General features: G+C 31.7%; 1 protein-coding gene across 1 annotated transcript in view; it reads left to right on the top strand.

Moving 5' to 3' along the window:
* Positions 1–3,338: 3,338 nt before the first annotated feature.
* The window catches only part of LOC143059799 (uncharacterized), a 33,814-nt gene continuing 14,689 nt past the window's right edge, over positions 3,339–22,463 (top strand). Inside the window, exons 1-15 of the mRNA XM_076233358.1 lie at positions 3,339–3,469; positions 7,013–7,069; positions 7,634–7,669; positions 11,413–11,463; positions 12,241–12,288; positions 12,974–13,045; positions 13,887–13,967; positions 15,047–15,091; positions 15,994–16,020; positions 16,718–16,765; positions 16,971–17,060; positions 17,700–17,774; positions 18,206–18,241; positions 19,257–19,307; positions 21,953–22,015. Of these exons, the coding sequence (XP_076089473.1) occupies positions 3,463–3,469; positions 7,013–7,069; positions 7,634–7,669; positions 11,413–11,463; positions 12,241–12,288; positions 12,974–13,045; positions 13,887–13,967; positions 15,047–15,091; positions 15,994–16,020; positions 16,718–16,765; positions 16,971–17,060; positions 17,700–17,774; positions 18,206–18,241; positions 19,257–19,307; positions 21,953–22,015 (787 nt within the window). The 5' untranslated portion in view covers positions 3,339–3,462. The remainder of the gene's footprint in view (positions 3,470–7,012; positions 7,070–7,633; positions 7,670–11,412; positions 11,464–12,240; positions 12,289–12,973; positions 13,046–13,886; positions 13,968–15,046; positions 15,092–15,993; positions 16,021–16,717; positions 16,766–16,970; positions 17,061–17,699; positions 17,775–18,205; positions 18,242–19,256; positions 19,308–21,952; positions 22,016–22,463) is intronic.

Consider the following 22,463-nt stretch of genomic DNA (forward strand, 5'->3'; position numbering starts at 1 on the left):
CCTTTAGAAAAACAAAACAGTACTGAGAAAAAAATCTTGAATGTTTCAACAGACGAAGAAAGTGATGATAAAGTGAAATAAATTCAGAAAACACATATAAGTCTAGCAAGTTGTCATTGCTGGCATCTGTTTTTGTAGGATCAAAGGAAGTAGTTTCTTAATCATGTTAATACTTACTGTATTGAAAACTTGCTCATTTTGATAGGTCATGCACTTGTCTAAATTTTACACTTTAAGATAGTCGGTAAGATAAATTCATTACATAGTGTGCTAGTGACGTAATACGGTATAATGGGGTCAGTAAATTCCACATGGGGATTCGAACTTCGCTCTTCGCTCTCACCCCATATGGAATTTACTGACCCCATATATACCGTATTAGGTCACTAGCACACTATGTAACTAATATATTCTCAAATGACATAATATTAAAAAATGAAAAAGGATAAATCTCAAATGTGTATTGAGTATAAAGCTAGGTAATTGCATTACATAATTTAACTTAACTTTAATAAACATGGTCTTGATGGTGCAGTACTTAAGTTACAAAATTCAAACTTATAATAGCTTAAGTTTTTCAATCACACATACATGTATCAAGGAATTGTATATTTAAATATACAATTCCTTGCATGTATATATAGTTGCTTACTTAATTATGTATGATGATATTACATTAGTTATTTTATTAAAACATGCAGTTCTATGAATTACTTGTACTTACAAAATTACATACTGATTATCCCATATTATTGTTGTGTCGTTTGTTTTCTTCTATTTTTGAGTGTGAATTCACATTACTATAAGACGTGTCACGGTACTTTTCTATCCCAAATTCATGTATTTGTTTTTGATGTTATATTGGTTATTCTCATCGGATTTTGTCTAATGCTTAGTCCGTTGCTGTGTGTGTTAAATTTTAATGTTGTGTCGTTGTTCTCCTCTAATATTTAATGCGTTTCCCTCAGTTTTAGTTTGTTACCCCGATTTTGTTTTTTGTCCATAGATTTATGAGTTTTGAACAACGGTATACTACTGTTGCCTTTATTTATTGAACAAAAACGCCTCGTTGATCTTTTATATGTGAAATGCAATTCCAAACATAACCAACATGACCTAGCCACAATTTCAAATTGTTAGCATCCACAAAGTGCCAACTAGGCATGTCCAGTCAATATTGTGTCATTTCTGCAATGTTCTGGCAAACATATAGAATGGTCAAAGTTTTCTGCAATCTTGCGGCAAACATTCTTTATTATTTTAAACTTTCTGTCAATCTTACGGCAAACATTGATGTTTCTGCAAACTTGCCGCAAGCTTACAGCAAAAAGCTGCAATGTTTGCCGGAAGTTTGCAGCTATCGGCAAACATCTACAAACACTATTTTCTGAGTTCCTGCAAACTTTTTGTTTCCCCCAAGCTTGCAACAAATCTGCTGCAAGTTTGCGGCAAACAATTCAGTTTCATAAGGGTTACCAATGCATGGAATTTGAGTAGGGTTTAATTTTGTGATTTGCTATGAGCGTTCCTGATGAAGGTAAATCCACACAGCGCTTCGGACACATACAGTTTAAAACGTGTTGTTTTCATTTTTTTTACAGCAGATACATTTGCTGATGGACTATCAGTCCCCGAGGATATCATCAGCTCAGTAGTCAGAACTTCAGTACTGACATGATATATAAAAAAGATAGATTTGGCAATTTTTGATGTCCTTTTAGGTTATAAGCTCCTTCAGTGTTTATTTTTTATATATACATCCTTAGCTTAAAAACATTTGCCTTTTATCGTTCCTGATGAAGGTAAATTCACAAAAGCCCGTCGGACTCATACAACTTATAACGTATTGTTTTCATTTTTTGTACTGTTTTCTGTTATGCATACAACTAGAGGAACCATGTTAGGCTGGATATTAAAAACTCAGTTCAAAGTATTCTTAAATGCGTTTCAAAAATGATTTACATCATTTGTAGGTCCGCCTTTCAGGTTTTTTTTTAATCTGTCAGGGCAGGAACATTATTCACTGTGTTGAACAAATAGCAAGTGAGCGATGCATTCATTCTTCTTGGAGCTTCTCATGAATACCTTTTCCATTGATGCATTATATAGATGAATACTTAAAAAAGAGTATGTGTTATTATAGGTATATCTGCTAGAATATACTAGCATTTCTGGTGTAGTATAGTAACCTGTGAGTATCAATTTACTTACGTATATGACAGAATAATGGCATTTTGACATTAAATATTCCATTAATATCAGAGTATACAAAACGCTGGCGAGCAACAGTCCATACCAGTATACTTAGGTGTTCATGATGTGTCACGCTGCATACCTCATTACAGTAACATTCGACAGATACCAGTATAAAATAATATAAAGAGAGAAAAAGAATCATACAATGAAATTACATCACTTATACCAGGCTAATGATTTACACGTCAGACGCTGGATTCTTATATATTCACAGACTCAACAATAGAAAAGTATCAAAACAGTTGGAAGGCCAACAAAGTAGAATAATATATTTGTTTACTATACTAAGTTAAAATAAGACTCTGATACCTAAAATAAAAAAATAAATTAAAAGAAAGAGAGAAATTAAAATAAAGGAATGATGATTCTACATGTTCTATGAGGAATTTTTTAAACATATTACATACAAGCTATTTTTCACCAAGACAATTTAAATATTTAATTTAAAAAAACACCGTCATGTGCTACTTTTAGAGATATTTGGGATCGAAATTTTTTACATGTATTCAAAATTATAGTTCCTTTGAACAGACATTTACAATTTTTTTGTTTGAAACGATAAAACACAAGCAGATTTTTTGGATATTAATCTAATTTAAAGGAAAATAATTTGTGCTTTATTCATAGAAACTATATAACCCAAAATTCTTACATAATGAATCCAAATATCATTTGTTTAATCCACCATTTCTACATAAGGAAATATGTCGATGGTCTAACTTTTGTTTGATATGATTGATCTTTCGATTTTACCATTTTTTAAGAGACTTTGGTTTTGATTTTTCCTTAGAATTTCATTTTCTATTATTCTAAAACCCAGAGGAGACGATGTACTAGTTGCCGAGCTAATAATTAAAAAGAAATCTGTCAACAAACTGATAACTAAAAAAATCAACCCTTTTTGCGTTAGCAACGTGCTTTTATCCTACTGTAATTGTATAGTATGCCTTTAAGCCTTTTTCTCCCAGGTTTAGGGAGAACCACAGACTTGTTTAACATCGTCACATTATTTTGTGCATGTGCCAAGTCAGAAGCAAGTAGTTCAAAAGTTATTTGAAATCAAGTGGATATTTGTCGCATTACCAATCATACCAGCTCCTTATTTTTATATCAATACTAGTATTATAATGTATTGTCTATGTTTCTTATCTCTTCACGAGTGTATACAGACGTCAACAGATAAAGACATCAGGAATACGTGAAACCATGTCAAGTAAGTTCTTGATACTTATAAAACTTATTCATTGCTTTAAAGTTGTTGCTATAAAAGGATTCCGCATTAAGCCATGACTTTTACACACGTGTTGACAAATCTCAGCTAAGATGACATTTTATCTTTTGATATAAACTCTTATCAACAAAGTTTTGATATGTATATTCTTGTTATGCACTTTTTGGACACCCCTTACTTTTGATTATTAGTGTTCTTGATAGTTTACCATAAATATGCATCGAAGGCGTCATATCTGGGAGTGTCCACTATCCAACAAGACAATAACAACCAAAACCTAGGAGTAAACAAAGGCTCACAAAACCAAAGGACATTTACATCAACAGTTATAAATAATAAATAAGAAACAAGACTAACTCCACTAAAAACTGGGAGCAAAATCAGGTGCTTCGGAAGGGTAAGCATTTCCTGCACCGTATACGGTATCCTCCAACAAATTATATTTTTCGCGTCTAATGATGGCATTAAACTATTTCATTTGAATGATTTTTAATATGACCTAGTCTACACATTGACATATGAATTGTGAAATTTACATTTATACCTACATATACAACTATATTTCAACATGAAACTTTTAAAGATAAACAAAGTTTTTACACATAATAAATAAGTCTTGAAATGAAGACGTTTATATCAAAATAGCAATCACGACAGCTACATTCATAATATTACTGTTGCCTTTTAAAGCAACATTTCTTACGCTTCAGATTTTAATTTTGTTTAGTAAGACAGCTGGCTAGTTCACTTTAAAATACGTCCACTTAAGTCATTCTTTAGAAAAGAAAACCATAATGAAAACGTTTATTTCCGATTGAATTTGTTTGATACAGTAAACATTTCAAAGTCGGAAAACCTAATAGGCTATTGAAATTTCAATATCAAAGGGTGTAATTTAGGATGTCTTCCTACTCATAACTAGATAATACATCAAAGCGAAAACAGACAAAGCAAATCATTATCAAAGTCTAACACAAGTTTTATAAGATTTCACATGGAATTGATGAGCATGTGCTATAACTTAAAAGAATTGTTTAAAAAAGTTTCATTTAAATGTTTAGGGTATTGACCAATTATCTTTTTCACGTCTTGATGGCTTAAGAAACTTCCATTTAAATGATTTCATTTGAAGTCTTTTAATCTTGAAGTCTTGAAATGAAAATGTTTAGTTATAACAAAAACATTCACGACACTTAAATTCAGAATATTGCCCTCCACTTTCAAAGAGACTTATCTAACTCTTCTTCTTTCATGTTGTTTAGTAAGACAGCTTCGATACACGTCTAGTCAATTTGTTTTGAAGAAAATACCCCAATGAATGTTTAGGTCCACATAGTCAACATTTCAAAGATGATAAATTAAACTGAAAAGGGAAATGGGGAATATATCAAAGAGACAACAACCCGACAAAAGAGCATATAATAACCGAAGTCCACCAATGGGTCTTCAACTCAGCGAGAAAATCTCGCACTCGGAGGTGGGCCTTTACTGACCCCTAAATTAAAATGTGAACTAGTTCAGTGAAAATTGACGTCAAACTTAACTCCAAAACATATAAATGAACTAAAAAACAAATAAACATACAAGACTAACAAAAGCCAGAGACTCCTGATTTGGGACAGGCGCAAACATGCGGCGTGGTTAACCATGTTTTGTGTGATCCAACCTCCCCCTATACCAAAGAAGAAAAACACACAGCAACACGCACAGTAAAAATCAGTTTGAAAGAAGTCCGAGTCCGATGTCAGAATAGGTAACAGAAGAAACTAAGCAAAATGACAATGATACATAAATTAACATAGGATTACGAGCAGTTACTGACATGCCAGCACCAGACATCAAATAGAATCATATTCAAAACAGTGTAGCTGTGGCCATTGATTGACAACCTTAAATTATCCCATTGCCTGAGGCAGATTAGGTGAACGTGTGTCTGTAACGACCAGTGCTCACTACTTACTTATCATAGATTTTAAACTGTGGGGTCACCAAAGGTTCTTAACGCCTTTAATATTAAAATAGTTCGAAAAATGAATCAGGAATAACTTTATGTTTTGATTTATATTATTGCTATAAATCAAAACATCGTGTTATTCCTGATTAGTTTTTCTTATTTCTTTATTTAGGTGTTGAGAACCTTTTGTGACCCCACAATTTAACTGCCTTTAACAAGTACATAGTGAGCAGCGGTTGTTACAGACAAACGTTCACATAATCTGCCCCAGTCAATGGGATATATTAAGGTTGTCAATCAATGGCCACAGCTACACTGTTTTGAATATGATTCTAAACTGATTGAAAGATTACGTCTTCATCATACGAAAATCAAGCTCAATCCCTCTCGTTAGGGATTTAGTATCATACTATCTTAAAAATATATGAGTAGAACGTAACCCATATCATACCAACAACAGGTTTAAGAATAGAGGTGTTTATTTCCGATGCAAAGAAAACTATAAGTGAACCAATATCAATACCAACATATGCATGATCTTGAAATCGAAAGAGGGAGGTATATTGGAATTAAAGCTGAAGACAGAAAGTGTAAGCTATGTAAGAACGCAGTTGAAGACGAACTACATTTTCTTTTAAAATGTCCTGTTCTAAAAGATACTCGATCTCAACATCTATCTAATTTAAATTCAAAATTCAAAAATTTTTCAAGATTATCTGATGAAATGAAATTTGTTTGGATTCTTTCATCTGAAGATTTGTTTGTTACTTCAAACTTATCTTATTTATTGCACTCCCTTTTTGAAGAACGAAAGAAAGTTATAGAAAATATTGTTGTTTGAAAAAAAAAATAGAAGAAAAATATATATATAGGAAATAAAATTGATCAGGAGTTGTCTCCCATAGACCTAGAACTATAAAGATTTATGTAATTTCTCCAGGTCACAGTGGCACCCATAACAACTATGTTTTGTCAATAACTTGGTTTATATCAGGTTAATTAGTGTAAATGTGTATTCATGTGGTTTTTTGTTCAAATGTACTTTAATCATTCTAATCATTTTCTGTGCTTTATTTTGTAATTCATTTGATTGTATAGCTCAAATTTTGGGCACCATGATTGGTTAATAAAATTATCTATCTATCTATGCCATTGTAAGTGACCTGACAACAGTACTGTAACTATGTGCCTTCTGAATAAGTTTGTTAAAAGGTTAAGTTAGCTTTTGAGGTGAATGCCGATATTTTTGGGCTTTGTGAAGATATTTTCATAAAAGTGTGAATGTGCAATACCTGCACATATTGAAATTTCAACATCAAAGTGTCATCTTTGGAATGTCTTCCTTGTTCATTATTAGATAAAAATTGAAAACAAACAAAGCAATTCTCATCAAAGTCTTAGACATGTTTTATGGGATGTCACATGATAATGGTGAGTATGTGGTATAGATACAAGATTTGTTTAAAACATATCTTTTAAAAATTCAGAGAATTGACACTTCCTCTGTGTTTTTTGTTATTTTACTGAAATGGTATTGATTTGGAAGATGGAGTTTTGTGTTTATTTTTAAGGGATGGAATTTTACCAGATGTTTGCCATTTTGTCCATTGCTGGCTTGACTCATAGTGGTAACGTATACATACATTTGCTTTAATGATTTATAGTAAAATATGTCGCCTTTCAAAACCACTAAGCTTGAATTTGAACAGAACTAGTGCGCTTTCATAACTTGATTATTATATCATGTTCGGTAAAAATTATGTCAAAACTGTTTTTTTCTCGCGACTGCAAACCATTTCCAATAATTGAAACTCCAAACTAATATCTTTGTGAGTTCGGGCAAAATCTTTTAAGCCTGGTATATTTGATTTTTTTGTAATCCGATTCTTTCCAAAACCTTAACCAATGACATACTTGGAATTGTCCATTCAATGTTGTTTTAGTTTGTATAAGGGCGTGTTGATCATGTTGATGGACATCGAAAATAAATAGAACGAAAGATAACATAAAAGACATATATGATTTTAAGCTTCCTATTTTGATCAAAGATAATGTGTAAATAAATAGAACGAAAGATAACATAAAAGACATATATGATTTTAAGCTTCCTATTTTTATCAAAGATAATGTGAATGTGTTGCGGAAGTAATATGAAGTGAACTTTCTGACTCTTTTAGTTTGTTACTTTTCAGCCACAACAACGGATTCCTGGCAACAAATTGCATCAAGTAAGTCAAATTTATTAAAAAAAGAAATAAAAAGAGGAATAACATATGAAAAGGGGCGAACTTTTCATTTCCTATTTCAAAGATACATATGAAACATAAGTACCAGTGTCGCCTCAAATTGTATAGATAATAAACGGATATAACTGGAAATAATTAGAATGCTAATGGATTAGTTTAGTTTAGTTTAAACATATTTATTTATAGTGGATTGGGAAACAAGTTTTGCAACTTATATTAACCCCTTTCCACTTTGCGGGTGCGAGTGCTGCCTTGGATTAGTAGATTCTAGGCGAGAAACTGGCACAGCCATCAGTCGAGTAAGAGCGTTGGTATGGTAATATAATATAAATTCTACGTCAGGAATGTATTACCGTAGCTGTATTTGTCAAAACCGGTATGAATTTTCTTCCTCAATATTCTTCGACTTGGTACTTTAACTGGCTTTATAAACATCTTGTTTTATTCAAGCGTCATTGATCAATCTTTTGTAATTTGCTTGCTATATAAGACATTTTGATTATGTATATATTAGATCATCAGTCGAAATCGTGTCGCGAACCATGGACGTAATCGGATTATTTCTACTGTTTATGAAAAGCATGCACTATTTTGACTTTATGTGTTCCTAATTTGTAAATAAACTCATCATAAATACCAGGACTATAAACAATTACAATCAAAACCAAGGAGTAAACAAAGACTCACAAAACCAAAGGACATTTACATCAACAGTTATAAATAATAATAAGAAACAACACGAACTCCACTAAAAACCGGGAGTGAAATCAGGTGCTCCGGAAGGGTAAGCATTTCCTGCAACGTATACGGCACCCGTAGTGTTATTTCTTTGTTCAGTTCGGTAATGATGGAAGGAAATTTTGACTGAGGAATAATATCGGATATGATTTCTGACACACTTTTGCCATATTGGCAAATCAGCTCATGATGGCGACCGTAAAATTTCTTGAGTGATGACCTTTATTTGATTGATTCATAGCCCTGTCTTAGCAACTTTTGAGAAATTAGTATTTCTCGTTCAACAAAATCAACGTAGCTAGCTCTAGAATAAAGGAGGGACGAAAGATACCAAAGGGACAGTCAAACTCATAAATCTAAAATAAACTGACAACGCCATGGCCAAACATGAAAAAGACAAACAGACAAACAATAGTACACATGACACAACATAGAAAACTAAAGAATAAACAATACGAACCCCACCAAAAACTAGGGGTGATCTCAGGTGCTTCGGAAGGGTAAGAAGATCCTGCTCCACATGTGGCACCCGTCGTGTTGCTTATGTGATAACAAATCCGGTAAAAAGTCTAATTCGGTAGGTCACTTTCATGAAAGGGAAGGGGATTGTTGTTACAACGTAAGGAACATATCCGATATCATTTGTGAAACGGTTATTTCATAATGGTCAACCAACTCGTGATGGCGTCCGTAAAATTTACGAAGGGATGATTTCAACTTCACCATTTGGAACTCTTGGTTTAATAGCTTCCTTGTGAGCAGCAACCCTCTATCAAGAAAATCATGACAGGAAATGCAAGCACGGGAATATCGTATCAATTTGGAGATATATACCCATTATGCAGGTGCTGCTGCAATGTTGCTTCTTAGAAATGGAAAGTTCATAATTGGAAAGCTGAAATCATCTCTTTTGTCGAGTAACGTATCAATTGAGACACATATACTCCATATTCTGGTGCCGCTGAGATGTTGCTACACAGAAATGGAAAGTTGACTATAGGAAAATTAAAATCATCGCGTTTGTCATAAAGTTTGGTATTCAACCTATCATCAGTAGTCATTTCGAGAAAAGGGTCTAAATATGAAGCAGATTTATCTGTGTCGCTAGTATCTTTAATTTCAAGTTCACTTGGATATTTTAAATGTAAGTGATCACTTAATCTATTATTATTTAGAGACAGTACATCATCAATATACCGAAAGGTGAAATTAAAAGACTGGGATAATTTCTTTTCTCCCTTCTGTACTAGCCCTGAAGTATGTCCAGTGCACGATGTTTTGTCGATATTGTCAACATCGCAATGTCAACTTTATAGTGTCGTTATTATGTTTTCATTGCATCCTTCCTATATGTTATGTACCTTTGTGTTTACATCGTTCGCATCGTACACATCGCAATGTTAACAATATCGTTTCAACATCGTGTTAATATTGTATATCTAGTCTATACCTTTCTGTTTACATCGTTAACATCGTATACATCGTGTTGTTGACAATATCGTGTCGACATCGTGTTTATATTGTATATCTAGTCTACTCCTTTCTGTTTACATCGTTAACATCGTATACATCGCAATGTTAACAATATCGTTTCAACATCGTGTTAATATTGTATATCTAGTCTATACCTTTCTGTTAACATCGTTAACATCGTTTACATAGTGATGTTAACAATATCGTTTCAACATCGTGTTTATATTGTATATCTAGTCTATACCTTTCTGTATACATTGTTAACATCGTTTACATCGTGATGCTAACAATATCGTTTCAACATCGTGTTTATATTGTATATATTGTCTTTACCTTTCTGTTTACATCGTTAACATCGTATGTATCGTGATGTTGACAATATCAAGTCGACATCGTGTTTATATTGTATATCTAGTCTACACCATTCTGTTTACATCGTTCACATCGTATACATCGCAATGTTAACAATATCGTTTTAACATCGTGTTTATATTGTATATCTAGTCTTTACCTTTCTGTTAACATCGTTAACATCGTATACATTGCGCGAAGTTGACAATATCGTGTCAACATCGTGTTTACGTTGTATATCGACTCTATAACTTTCTGTTAACCTCGTTAACCTCGTTTACATTGTGATCTTGACAATATTCTCCTTATAGCGTTTACTTCGTCGACATCGTATAAGTAATGTGTACCAAGTCTATACCTTCATATTTACATTGTTCACATCATATACATTGTGATATTGAAAATATTTAAAAAAAAATTCATTAATATTATAAAATAAAGTCTGTAGATTACATGTTTACAATTTTTAATAAAATTGTTTTTAAAGCAACTAATCCTAAACAAATGTGATGTTATAACTCTAATTTCACATAAAATAGTGTTACATTGTTAATATGGCAATTTAAACAGTGTAAACACGACACATTTTTATAACATTGTATACACCACGATGTTAACGATGTCAACGATGTAAACACTATACAAGTGTTCAAACAATGTAAATGATGTTGACACGACATCGTGTTAACATTGTAAACATCGCGATGTTAACGACGTCAACGATGTAAACAATATATTTGACTTCAAACGATTGAAACGATGTTGACACAATATCGTGTTAACATTGTATACATCGCCATGTTCACGATGTCAACGATGTAAATAGTATATATAAGGGTTTAAACAATGTAAACGATGTTGATACAATATCGTGTTAACATTGAAGTTATAGCGATGGCTACAATATTAAATAATCATCGTGCACTGGACATGGATAAATTCTGCTTCAGAACTCTTGTTCATACAGTAAAAAATATTTTTGAAATCATTGTATATAATGCATTTTAGAAAGATCAGATTGCATGAATTTGCGATGTATACATTTTGAAAAAACCTAAGAAAATGAATATTTTGCAATATAATTTGTTTAAATTCGTAGATAGTGATCAAAGTCAACAATTCGCAATTATAAATTGAAAGTTAATGTTCTATCTTCTTTTCAGGACCAGATACAACTGCAGATCCTGAATGTCTTAGATTGGAATCTTTCAAACGTAATGTCTTTTTAGCTTACAAATTGATACGTTTTTTTTTCATTTCGTTTAAAAATGTTAATATTGAAAATAACTTGAGCAATGAGAAAAATACCTACGATTATATTCATATTTTGGGTCATATTTTGCCTCTGAGCCTTTTTAGGGTTCTGCCTTTTTATAATATTTGATGATGAAAATTCCATGTACATTCTTTATACAAATAAAAAACTTTAAACGGATTATCTAAATTCAAGAACTAATTTAATTCAGTAATGTATATACATAGCAGTTACAATGAAAAATCTGTAAACCTGTAGCTGAGGTCAAAGTATTGATCATGGATATGTAATTGAAAACTGATGTTATGAAAAACAATTATTGTTTCAATGTTGAAAAGATTGAAAATGATTAGGATTAAAACTCATCGAAATGAACCTTTTGTATCAACAACATAACATTCTATTTTAATAGAGGTAAAATATTCCATATAAACATCTAACAAATGATATTTTATTGTACCGTGTTAACATATCAGTTTATGGTCAACTTTCTAAAACTGGTGCTATTTTACACAAAATGTAACACTTACTTATCAGAAGTACGGTTGCTTAATCTTGAGCTTTTTCTTTGTTATGTTTTATAACCTGTCTTTTTGTCGTTTCTCGTTCTTGTCAGGGAATTTTCAGTTTGTTACAGACTGATGAGTGTTGTTATCCGTTTGGTATTTTTTGTGCAAGACGAAATATATTGTCCAGCGTTGAAAAGAATATTCATATATCTTCTTCACAATTGCAGATTTATACATCATAAAAGGTTTAGATGCTTGTGAACCACATCATATAAGTAGGTATTTGTATTATGATGAGCATAAAGTTATTTTACTGGCTTTCGGAATACTTTATACTGTACTTAATCAGATTCAAATATATTTTTTTAAAGAAAGAATCTTGCATGATACTTTAGCTTTCGTCCTTCTGTACAATGGGCTGCAGATGGTGGTATTATGATGTCTTTATACAAAATTCTAAATCTCTCTATCTTGAACAATGTTATCCTCTAGTTAGAACTAACTATTCATCATCAGCATATAAATCATGTTTCTTATGTCAACTTTTTCATTTCTAAGATATTCTTCTATATAATAATAAGGAGATTTAAACCTTTTTTTTTAATAGTTTATAAAAACAAATTTACTCATTTTTTAAAATATCTAAAACTAGTTTTTTTTAATACGGTGACCCTGCAAATAGGGTGGACTTCCAAAAAAGAAGAAACGATTGCTAAAAAGACAACTATCCACCAAAATTCAAATAAGGAGAATGTTAGCAATTAAAGACAACCGTGGCATTCAACAATGCGGAAAACCCATACCGTAATGTCAGCAATAAAAGGCACGACATGAAAAATATGAAATAATTCAATTACGAAAACTAACGGCATTTCTTATAACGAAACAGTTTACAAAAAACTAATATAACAGACATATGTGTATTTGGTATTACAAAAACAACCGTATATATTTCCACAGGTTGGCATCATCTGCAGGAGTTAACCAATACCAACTGGCGTTGTCGAGAGAACATAATCAACGTAATGTCAGGTACACTGTCAAACTAAATCTTTGTCAAAAACATATCGTGTTTATAAATTGTAAGAAAGAGATCTATCACAAAAGTATGTATATCTTTTATAGTTACACAACCAAACATTTACTTTTTGAGTTGTTTTGTAGTGACGATGTGCTGTAGTATAATATTTTTATCTTTAAGTGAAATTGATCAGTAGAATTCATAATATAAGAAGATGTGGTATGAGTGTTATTGAGACAACTCTCTCATCCAAATCACAATTTGTAATAGTAAACCACTATAGGTCAAAATATAGTCCTGAACACGGAGCTTTGGCTCACACCGAACAACAAGCTATAACGGGCCCAAAAGGTGACTAGTGTAAAACCAGTATGTGTATTTAATCTATGAAACACATTTCAAAATGTCTTAAACAAGCTCATTATGACATAATACGGCAAATATGCAGCTGTAGATAAATTTGGGGTTAATAGAAACTCGTTCCAACTAGTAAGTTGACGAATAAGAATATGTTGTACCTTTTTTTTGCATTCTCTCTGATCAACATTTTCGGCAATCTCAAATTTAACGTAATCAATTTTGAAAAGAGGCTCAGAATAAATTAATTCTGTGTATGTTTGTTCATCTTTAGTTATTTCTAAGAATTGAAAGTTTATGATAGTGTATTTTAAAAGTTTGATTTTCGTTTTGCCAGAAAGTTTTTTTTATTGGTTTGTTTGAGAGAGGAGCATTAACAATCGTTACCTGCTGAATTATATGTAAGAGTAAAATTTAACCCTCATATTTACTAATAAAATCTGTCATTTTATTATGAAGTATAATTAAAATCACGTATATTATTGGCAATTATAGACAGATATGACCAAGGCAGTACGGTATCACAATACTGTAGTTGTAAACCCTATATGTGGTCCGACAATGGACAACTAAAAGGTAGGGAACTAGTTTATGTAATTCATATTTATAAATATAGAAAAATAGACAAAGCATTCATTAAACAAATCTAGAACAAGTATGCATTAATGTGTTTTATCTAGTTTTTTCTAATCACTTAAAAAAAACAACGTCTACCACATTAGTCCATAGTGGTGATATATAGTTATTTGATTTAACCAAAACCAAGTTAAGTCATGCACTTGTTGGCATCTTTTCAAACTAAATCAATAAACACGTTTTTATTTAATTATATATCACTAAAATGCAGACTCTCACAAACTTATCAGATAAATAAGTATGATAGAAATTTGTTCGAGCAGCTTTGAATTTGTGTTTAAAATTGCAACCATATAAGGTGAAATGGATTTGCTTGTGCAACGTTTACAGTATTTTCATGGTTTTCTTTGATAGTATTGTTAACTTTTATCCTCTAGTGTTTTTTGGGGTGGGAAGGGGAGATTTTTTTAACATTAACAAATCCTATATTGTACAATCTAGTCGGCAATAACTGCACTATACAGTACAACTTCTGTGACAATGTTTTTTATATGTGTAATATCGTTATATAAACCAGGGGATTGACTTGACGAAATTGTGCCTTCTTTGTTAGAGTTAATGACATTTGCAATATTTATTTTGCAGATATCCTACAGTTGCTTTGCCTTGACATACCATTTCTTTATTCTATTTTTGTATATGCTGTGTCTATATGAGAAATCATCTAAAATGATGAAAAAGGAAAAAAAGAACCTCGAGAAATGATTGATTGTTGGTTGCTTTACGCCGCATTAGCACAAAAAGGCTATATCGCGGCGAGAAATGAAGCCATGAATGTATTGTAATTTTTCAGAGCAATTGGAATATACAAAATTACGACTGATAGCGTCGAACTAGAACGAAGACGTATATATTTATATTGTATGAGCATATCTTGAAGATGCATGTAAGACTTTCGGAAAGTTAAGCAGCCACCATCCGATTAATCTATTAGTCAGTTGTTGTTGAAATAATGGTTAAATATATATAGAACATATTATCTTTGTTTGAAATTATGTATAAACAGTAAACAATTTCAGGTGCAGTGAAAACAACAAAGAAAGTGTTAGAAGGAGTAGCACCAGGTAATGAATTTGCTTATTGTAACTATTGAATGAAAGAAGCACCTAATGAATGCTGCACGTCCAAAACATATTTATTAATACATATCTTAAAAACAAGATTAACAGAAACAATATGAATACCTTTTCATTAAAAACAACACTCTAATTCAACAATGTTGGTGAATAGATTTTCTTGAATTAATGTTTTTCGACATTTTCTAAATTATTTTTTTTGGTACAAATAATGAAAAGTGATAATATCAGATACAATTGAACATATAAGATATATAATGAAATAATCAAAACGTTCTCATGTCCTCTTTACCATCTTTATTTCGATCACTTAAAAAATGCTTATCAAAGTGTATAATTTTGTAGAAAATCCTTAAAGGTTGCACTTTGTAAATACAGCTGTTTCTCAAAACACGCCTCTTTTGGGGAGAAATTGAATATTCATAGAAAATTAATTTTGTTTACATACTGGTTCCCAGTTATGCTCTCTGTGTTCCATATCGCAGAGACAGAACTTGGGAATGTTACCAGTAAATAAACACGTGCATATTGTTTACATTGAAATCTGTGGTAACCTTTCATTCGAGGTAGGGGTAGTTAAGAAAATTAGTGTAAGTTTAAACTCTGAGAAGTTCAGGGAATATAAACGTTGAAAATATGCCGCACAGCCCTATTTTATGACCTTTGAAAAAAATTGTGGTGCATATGAACTTTCAATTCTAGGATAAGATTTTTTTCAAAACTTCATAGTAAAATTGGTAGAGTTTTAGCCGTAAAAGGAGTTCCTATGGGAAATTGCATTGTCAATATTTACAGAAATGCAACCTAAAGACAGATTCATTCGTTATGCCAAAATGTATGATCGGGTCAAATATTTATCTCATATTCATTGTTCTCTCTATAATTTTCAGAATGTTTTCACTACAAAGGCTGCCAAGGTATGATTCTATATTTTTTAGTAACAAATGTTACCCTTTTAAACATTTATGTGTAACTGACTGAGGAAACAGAGTATATCTAATGTCTAGATAATTTGCGTAAAACTGTTTCCACATATGCATTATATCAATTTTTAGTAAAAATACTTGCTACAAGTGTGACAAAAGTAAAACAAAATGTATCGAGCTAACAAAGGGTAAATCCTTAAACAATGAGTAAATCAAACGTTTTCAACCAACGGAGATGGTACACTCACGTTTGAAGAAATAGTTACAATGAACCAGTTGTAGAGCTTGAAAACTCGAATAAAATTATTATTGACCTGTCTAATCGAGTCAAAATGATGTCTGCAGGATTAAAACTAATATTAGTATATGTTAATCGAGACAGGATCACACGGTTCAATCTTTCCTATCAGCAGCTAATATAAACAAGGCCGAAAAGAAACGAACAGACTATCTATATTTCAAAACACAATCAATCACTTATACTAAATACCAGGTCATTATCTTCCATGAACAGCAGCAAAAAGACACATGAAAGATTTAATATTGACTGTGGAATGTGTTCAGGTCAAAATTAGCTCAGCATAAATATGTAGTGCGTTATTTAAATAAGTCGGAAAAGTCAGCACATTAACCACACAGTATCAATGAAAGTTTATGTTTTACAACTATGTTATAACTATATTTTCAGAACTGAAAGTGTTATATGAAAACGATACATGCGCTGTTCACGAAATAGGTTAGTGTGAATCAAACGATTTTATGATTCGCTTTAAGGCAAAATTTAAAGGCTGTCTTTATGATATGAATTTAGTTACTAGTAACACTTGATGATTCATTTTTATCAACTTCCGCCTACGATGAAAACGTTTATTCCAAGTTTATCATAGTTTTAAGGAATGGTAAAAATCCTATCTGTATCAATTTTCAATTTATAATTGTAGTGTGGGAAAGCTTGAAAAATTGTCCTTCGGACATTGATGTGGAAGGACAACCTGTGTCATGTCAAGCGACGATCGTGAAGAAGATGTATGGTAGGTAAAACACTAATGAACTTTTATAACACAATTGTAAAATGTATCTTTACCATCGGTATTTGTCAAGAACAAAATAACATAAATGGGTTGGATTTATATTTGATATTTTTAAAAAGATGTAAAGATAAGTCAATGTGTACTGTACGACAAACGTGATTCCATGAGAAGCCCTTTATTATCACGATCAGACATATAAGTAGAGAAACATCTAAGATGTATAAATACATAGGAAGCAAAGATGAAAAAACTCAGACACAAACAGAAAAAAAAGGAAATTCACCAATCCATCTTAGTTTCTGATAATTGATTTACTTGTATAAGGCTGTTATAATAACCTTTTTTACTACAGCTTTCACAAACAAGGTTACCTGGTATACTAATATCTTTAAGAATAGGGTTTCTCAAAGATAAATTTCACTTTATAATTGTTAACTACAAACTTTAATACAAACATATATAAAACTTACAGTTAAAAAGAAATTAAATTACAATTATATTCTACACTGGACTTGAAATGAGAATTTTATTTTGTGTGTTCTTAATTTTTCATAATTTATGCTTTTATTTGAAACGTTAATTTTGATTTAAAAACAAGGAGATGAAGAGTTTATTCACGATTTCGGGTTTGTTTTCCAGATAGATTTAATGGTTCTTTAGAACAATACGAGAACGACAGATGTTTTTGCTATCCGTCTTTTGGACTAAAAACAGGTAATACTCAAATGTAGAAACCAACATACACTAATTTGATGTATGGTCTATGTTTCCTCTTCTATTAAATTGTTTTGTAACAAACGTAACTTGTATTTAAAACACGAAACCAACATTTTGAGCAAAAATAAAGTTAATGCATTTATTTTCGCAACATGAATTTCTGAGCAATTGTATTCTTTAAAAGTGGCTTCCACAATTCTTATTTATCAAATGCCCTTTTAGACTTGCACAAAGACAAAATCGGTTTCACAAATCCCTAACAGATCAAATTGGAATACTCATCCCAAAGAAGACAAGGAAATTTCTACAGCAACAAATTGTTTAACGTACATATAATGTGCCAGTATCCAACAATTTACATGAATGTTTATTATAGAGATATATGACATTATTCATTATAACCAGTAATGTATTTTTATCCTTTGCAGTTCCAGCCGATTGTTTTAAATATGGTGGTTTTAGCAGTAAGTACATGCATTGTACGCTAACGATAAAGATGTTACTTTCGCACAAATTCTTATTTTCTTATTATGTCGTTTGTCAACATGTATTATGTCGAGAGTAATTTTATTTCCTAATTGATTAGCTATACCCTTAAAACCACACTTTTATCGGATAAATAGTAGCCGGCATATCCGATTTGATGTTACAACGTCAAAATAAGTCTCGTGAATAGTAGTATTATACAATAGGTCAAAACTCATTTTAAAAGCCACTGACCATTCCTATGAAAAAAAAAAATTAAATGTAAGATAACAGAAAAAAAATAACTCGAGACGGTTTCCATTGAAATTGGAATACAAAAATAAAACCAAACCAATAATTAAAAAACGATACAAAAAATTGGAGTTCGTATTAGACTCATCACCGGAATTACAACTGACATTTACATTTTAGATTTCAATGTCCATTTTGATTCCGTTGATAATCTAACAAATCACTTTTAGGTGAAAAATATCCTGTCCACAATATTTCTTTTGTAAACACATTTTACATAGTACCCAAAGATGCCTAACAAAGCAAACTTGAGGTTCCCGTCCCGTATTATAACAGACTCACACTTCTGGGAAAATACAAACAGCAGAAAAAACACTCCCAGCATTAATAGTTACGTTAATGAAGGCAACAGTGGTATACCTGTATTCAAAAGTCACAAATCGATTTGAACAAAACAAATCCGGAAACTAATGCCTAACTGTAACTGTATCTTTAAATTACTTATTCCAATTTACCTAATTTTTGTTATCATTATTGATTTTAAATTATTACCTATATTTGTTCTGATATAACGTCATTTAGATTTTGGTAATACATTCGATGTTTTACTGTATCCAATAACGTAAAAGTTATATATTGAACATTATATGACAATTTCACTTTTTGAATTGCTGACGAAAGTTTACTTGAGATATTGACATTTGAGATTGGCTACCAAAGGGTACTGTAATAATACACTATTATCTTTTTTTCTTTTCACAGGATTACATGTTAATGGATTGATCCCAAACAACTGTATGACACATTTTTCAGGTAATATTTTGTCAAATCCATATGCTTCTAGTGACAAAAATGCTTTAGTAAAAGTGTATGGTTTGAACATGTATTTACACAGATTTGACAACTAAGATAGGTAACAATCAGAAGTTAATCTCATTACACAATATATACATTTTTTTTCATATATGATGTTAAACAATGTTCATAGATCCTAAAAGATGTAAAAGACGAAAGTTGATGAGATACAGTGACGATCTGTCATTATCTTAGCTAATTTGTCTTTTGACGATCTAAATCAAAATCAAAATCACGATCCCTGTTAGTGGCAGAACAATCTAACGCTTCAAGAAATCTGCTTTACAATGATGTCTTATGTAGACGAAACACGCGTCTGGCGTACTAAATTATAATCCTGGTACCTTTGATAACTATTTACACCACTGGGTCGATGCCACTGCTGGTGGACGTTTCGTCCCCGAGGGTATCACCAGCCCAGTAGTCAACATTTCGGTGTTGACATGAATATCAATAATGTGGTCATTTTTTTTTTATAAATTTCCTGTTTACAAAACATTGAATTTTACGAAAAACTAAGGATTTTCTTATCCCAGGCATAGATTACCTTAGCCGTATTTGGCACAACTTTTTGGAATTTTGGATCCTCAATGCTCTTCAACTTTGAACTTGTTTGGCTTTATAAATATTTTGATATGAGCGTCACTGATGAGTCTTATGTAGACGAAACGCGCGTCTGGCGTACTAAATTATAATCCTGGTACCTTTGATAACTATTTACACCACTGGGTCGATGCCACTGCTGGTGGACGTTTCGTCCCCGAGGGTATCACCAGCCCAGTAGTCAACATTTCGGTGTTGACATGAATATCAATAATGTGGTCATTTTTATAAATTTCCTGTTTACAAAACATTGAATTTTACGAAAAACTAAGGATTTTCTTATCCCAGGCATAGATTACCTTAGCCGTATTTGGCACAACTTTTTGGAATTTTGGATCCTCAATGCTCTTCAACTTTGAACTTGTTTGGCTTTATAAATATTTTGATATGAGCGTCACTGATGAGTCTTATGTAGACGAAACGCGCGTCTGGCGTACTAAATTATAATCCTGGTACCTTTGATAACTATTTACACCACTGGGTCGATGCCACTGCTGGTGGACGTTTCGTCCCCGAGGGTATCACCAGCCCAGTAGTCAACATTTCGGTGTTGACATGAATATCAATAATGTGGTCATTTTTATAAATTTCCTGTTTACAAAACATTGAATTTTACGAAAAACTAAGGATTTTCTTATCCCAGGCATAGATTACCTTAGCCGTATTTGGTACAACTTTTTGGAATTTTGGATCCTCAATGCTCTTCAACTTTGAACTTGTTTGGCTTTATAAATATTTTGATATGAGCGTCACTGATGAGTCTTATGTAGACGAAACGCGCGGATGAAGTACTAAATTATAATCCTGGTACCTTTGATATAAATCGATTTAAGTATGATCTTGTCAACGAGTCTTGGGTATATAGTTATCAAGCCAAATAAAATACCAAGTTGTTAAACTTTAAAAATCGGTAATTCAAAACATTTGTCACTTTTTTTCTGACGGTAGAAAAACTTTAGTGTTTCACATAACCCAACAGTATTGACCGATTAAGAAAACGTTATGCCTAAGCCATTTTATTTGCACCATTTTTTCAAAATGGTTGGTACACAATGCTCTCCAACTTTTTGTTTGATTAAGGATGTACTTAGGTGAGGTTTTGGAGTAAGTGTTGAATGTTCGGAATCCTTGGTGTTTTTCCATACGATACAAGGTAAAATATTTTGACACATCACACCATTTTATCTTTTAACATACGACATTATAGCTCATAAAAAGTCATTTGACAAAATTTAAGCAGATTCTTGATTTTCTTTCTTTTGATTTGAGACCCAAATAATACCAATACAAATATAAGGTAAACGTCCGAGACAGCCTTTTCCCGCCATATTTTATAAATTGAATATTTCGATAAGCTCCATGACTATCAATATTTTTGGCTTATTTTGATCCTGAACTATTACTCTTCCAGCTTAAAGTATCAATTTTGACTTCTTGATTTATTTCATTTTACCTCAGATCACCTAATTAAACCCTTAAGACTCTTAAATTGTTTTATTCGAGCTTCACCTAGGTGTCTTATGTAGACGAAATATGAGTATCGTAACACATTGTTGTCTGGTATCGTTGATGATTTTTACGTTTTTTAGCATTACTTGTAATAATAAAGCCTTTACGTTGCAGTGAAATTCAATAACTGGTGTGTTGTCATTATCAATAGCTCATGTTCATCCCAAAGTCAACTGTCTTCCTAATAAAACGACAAAAAATGTGTCAAGACATAATTTTAGTTCATAATTTACATGGCATTGATTTTTTTAAAACCAAAACGTTCCGATTTATACTTATAGAAAATCATTTAACATATCTCAAATTATGTAACCTTTAAAAGAACGCAAGCTTTATTGCATCATGTGAAGATTTTTCTATAAAGTGCTTTGATTTTTTTTATCTTTGTTTGTTTTGTGACCTGCATATTAACAGACAATGTTTTGTTCTATAGTCAACCTCTGAAATTCTTAATGCACTTTTTTTTTACCAAAATCTTTATTACATTTTAGTATGGAAATATCTAGCAACACAACCAGCCGTCTGCCAGGATTGGATTATAAACTTTATGTTAGGTAGGTTGGTCATAGATATTTAAAATTAAGAATACGCTAACATCGAGATTTTTTCATGAAACGGTCATTTAGATCTTAACAGTACTTACTAGACTAACAAAAAAATACATTCTGTTCATCCTTTCCATATTTTTGTTTTACATACTATTACTTTTATTTAGTTAATTACTGAAAGTACCAACACTGTTATTATTTGCACTTTCTGGATAAGTTGTAATCAGCGCCCGTTTTTGGTGGGGTTTTCGTGTTGCTCAGTCTTTAGTTTTCTATGCCTTGTGTTTTGTGTACTGTTGTTTATTTTTGTTTTGGCTATGACATTGTCAGTGTATTGTCGACTTGTGAGTTTCCTTTGGTATCTTTCACCTCTCTTTTGATTTTTTGTTATGTGTTTGCATCATGTTTTGTTGGTAATCGTTTGTGTCTTGTCTTGTTGTTTTGTAGTTGCGGC

Source organism: Mytilus galloprovincialis, chromosome 14, assembly GCF_965363235.1.
Source record: "Mytilus galloprovincialis chromosome 14, xbMytGall1.hap1.1, whole genome shotgun sequence".
NCBI classification, from domain to species: Eukaryota; Metazoa; Mollusca; class Bivalvia; order Mytilida; family Mytilidae; genus Mytilus; species Mytilus galloprovincialis.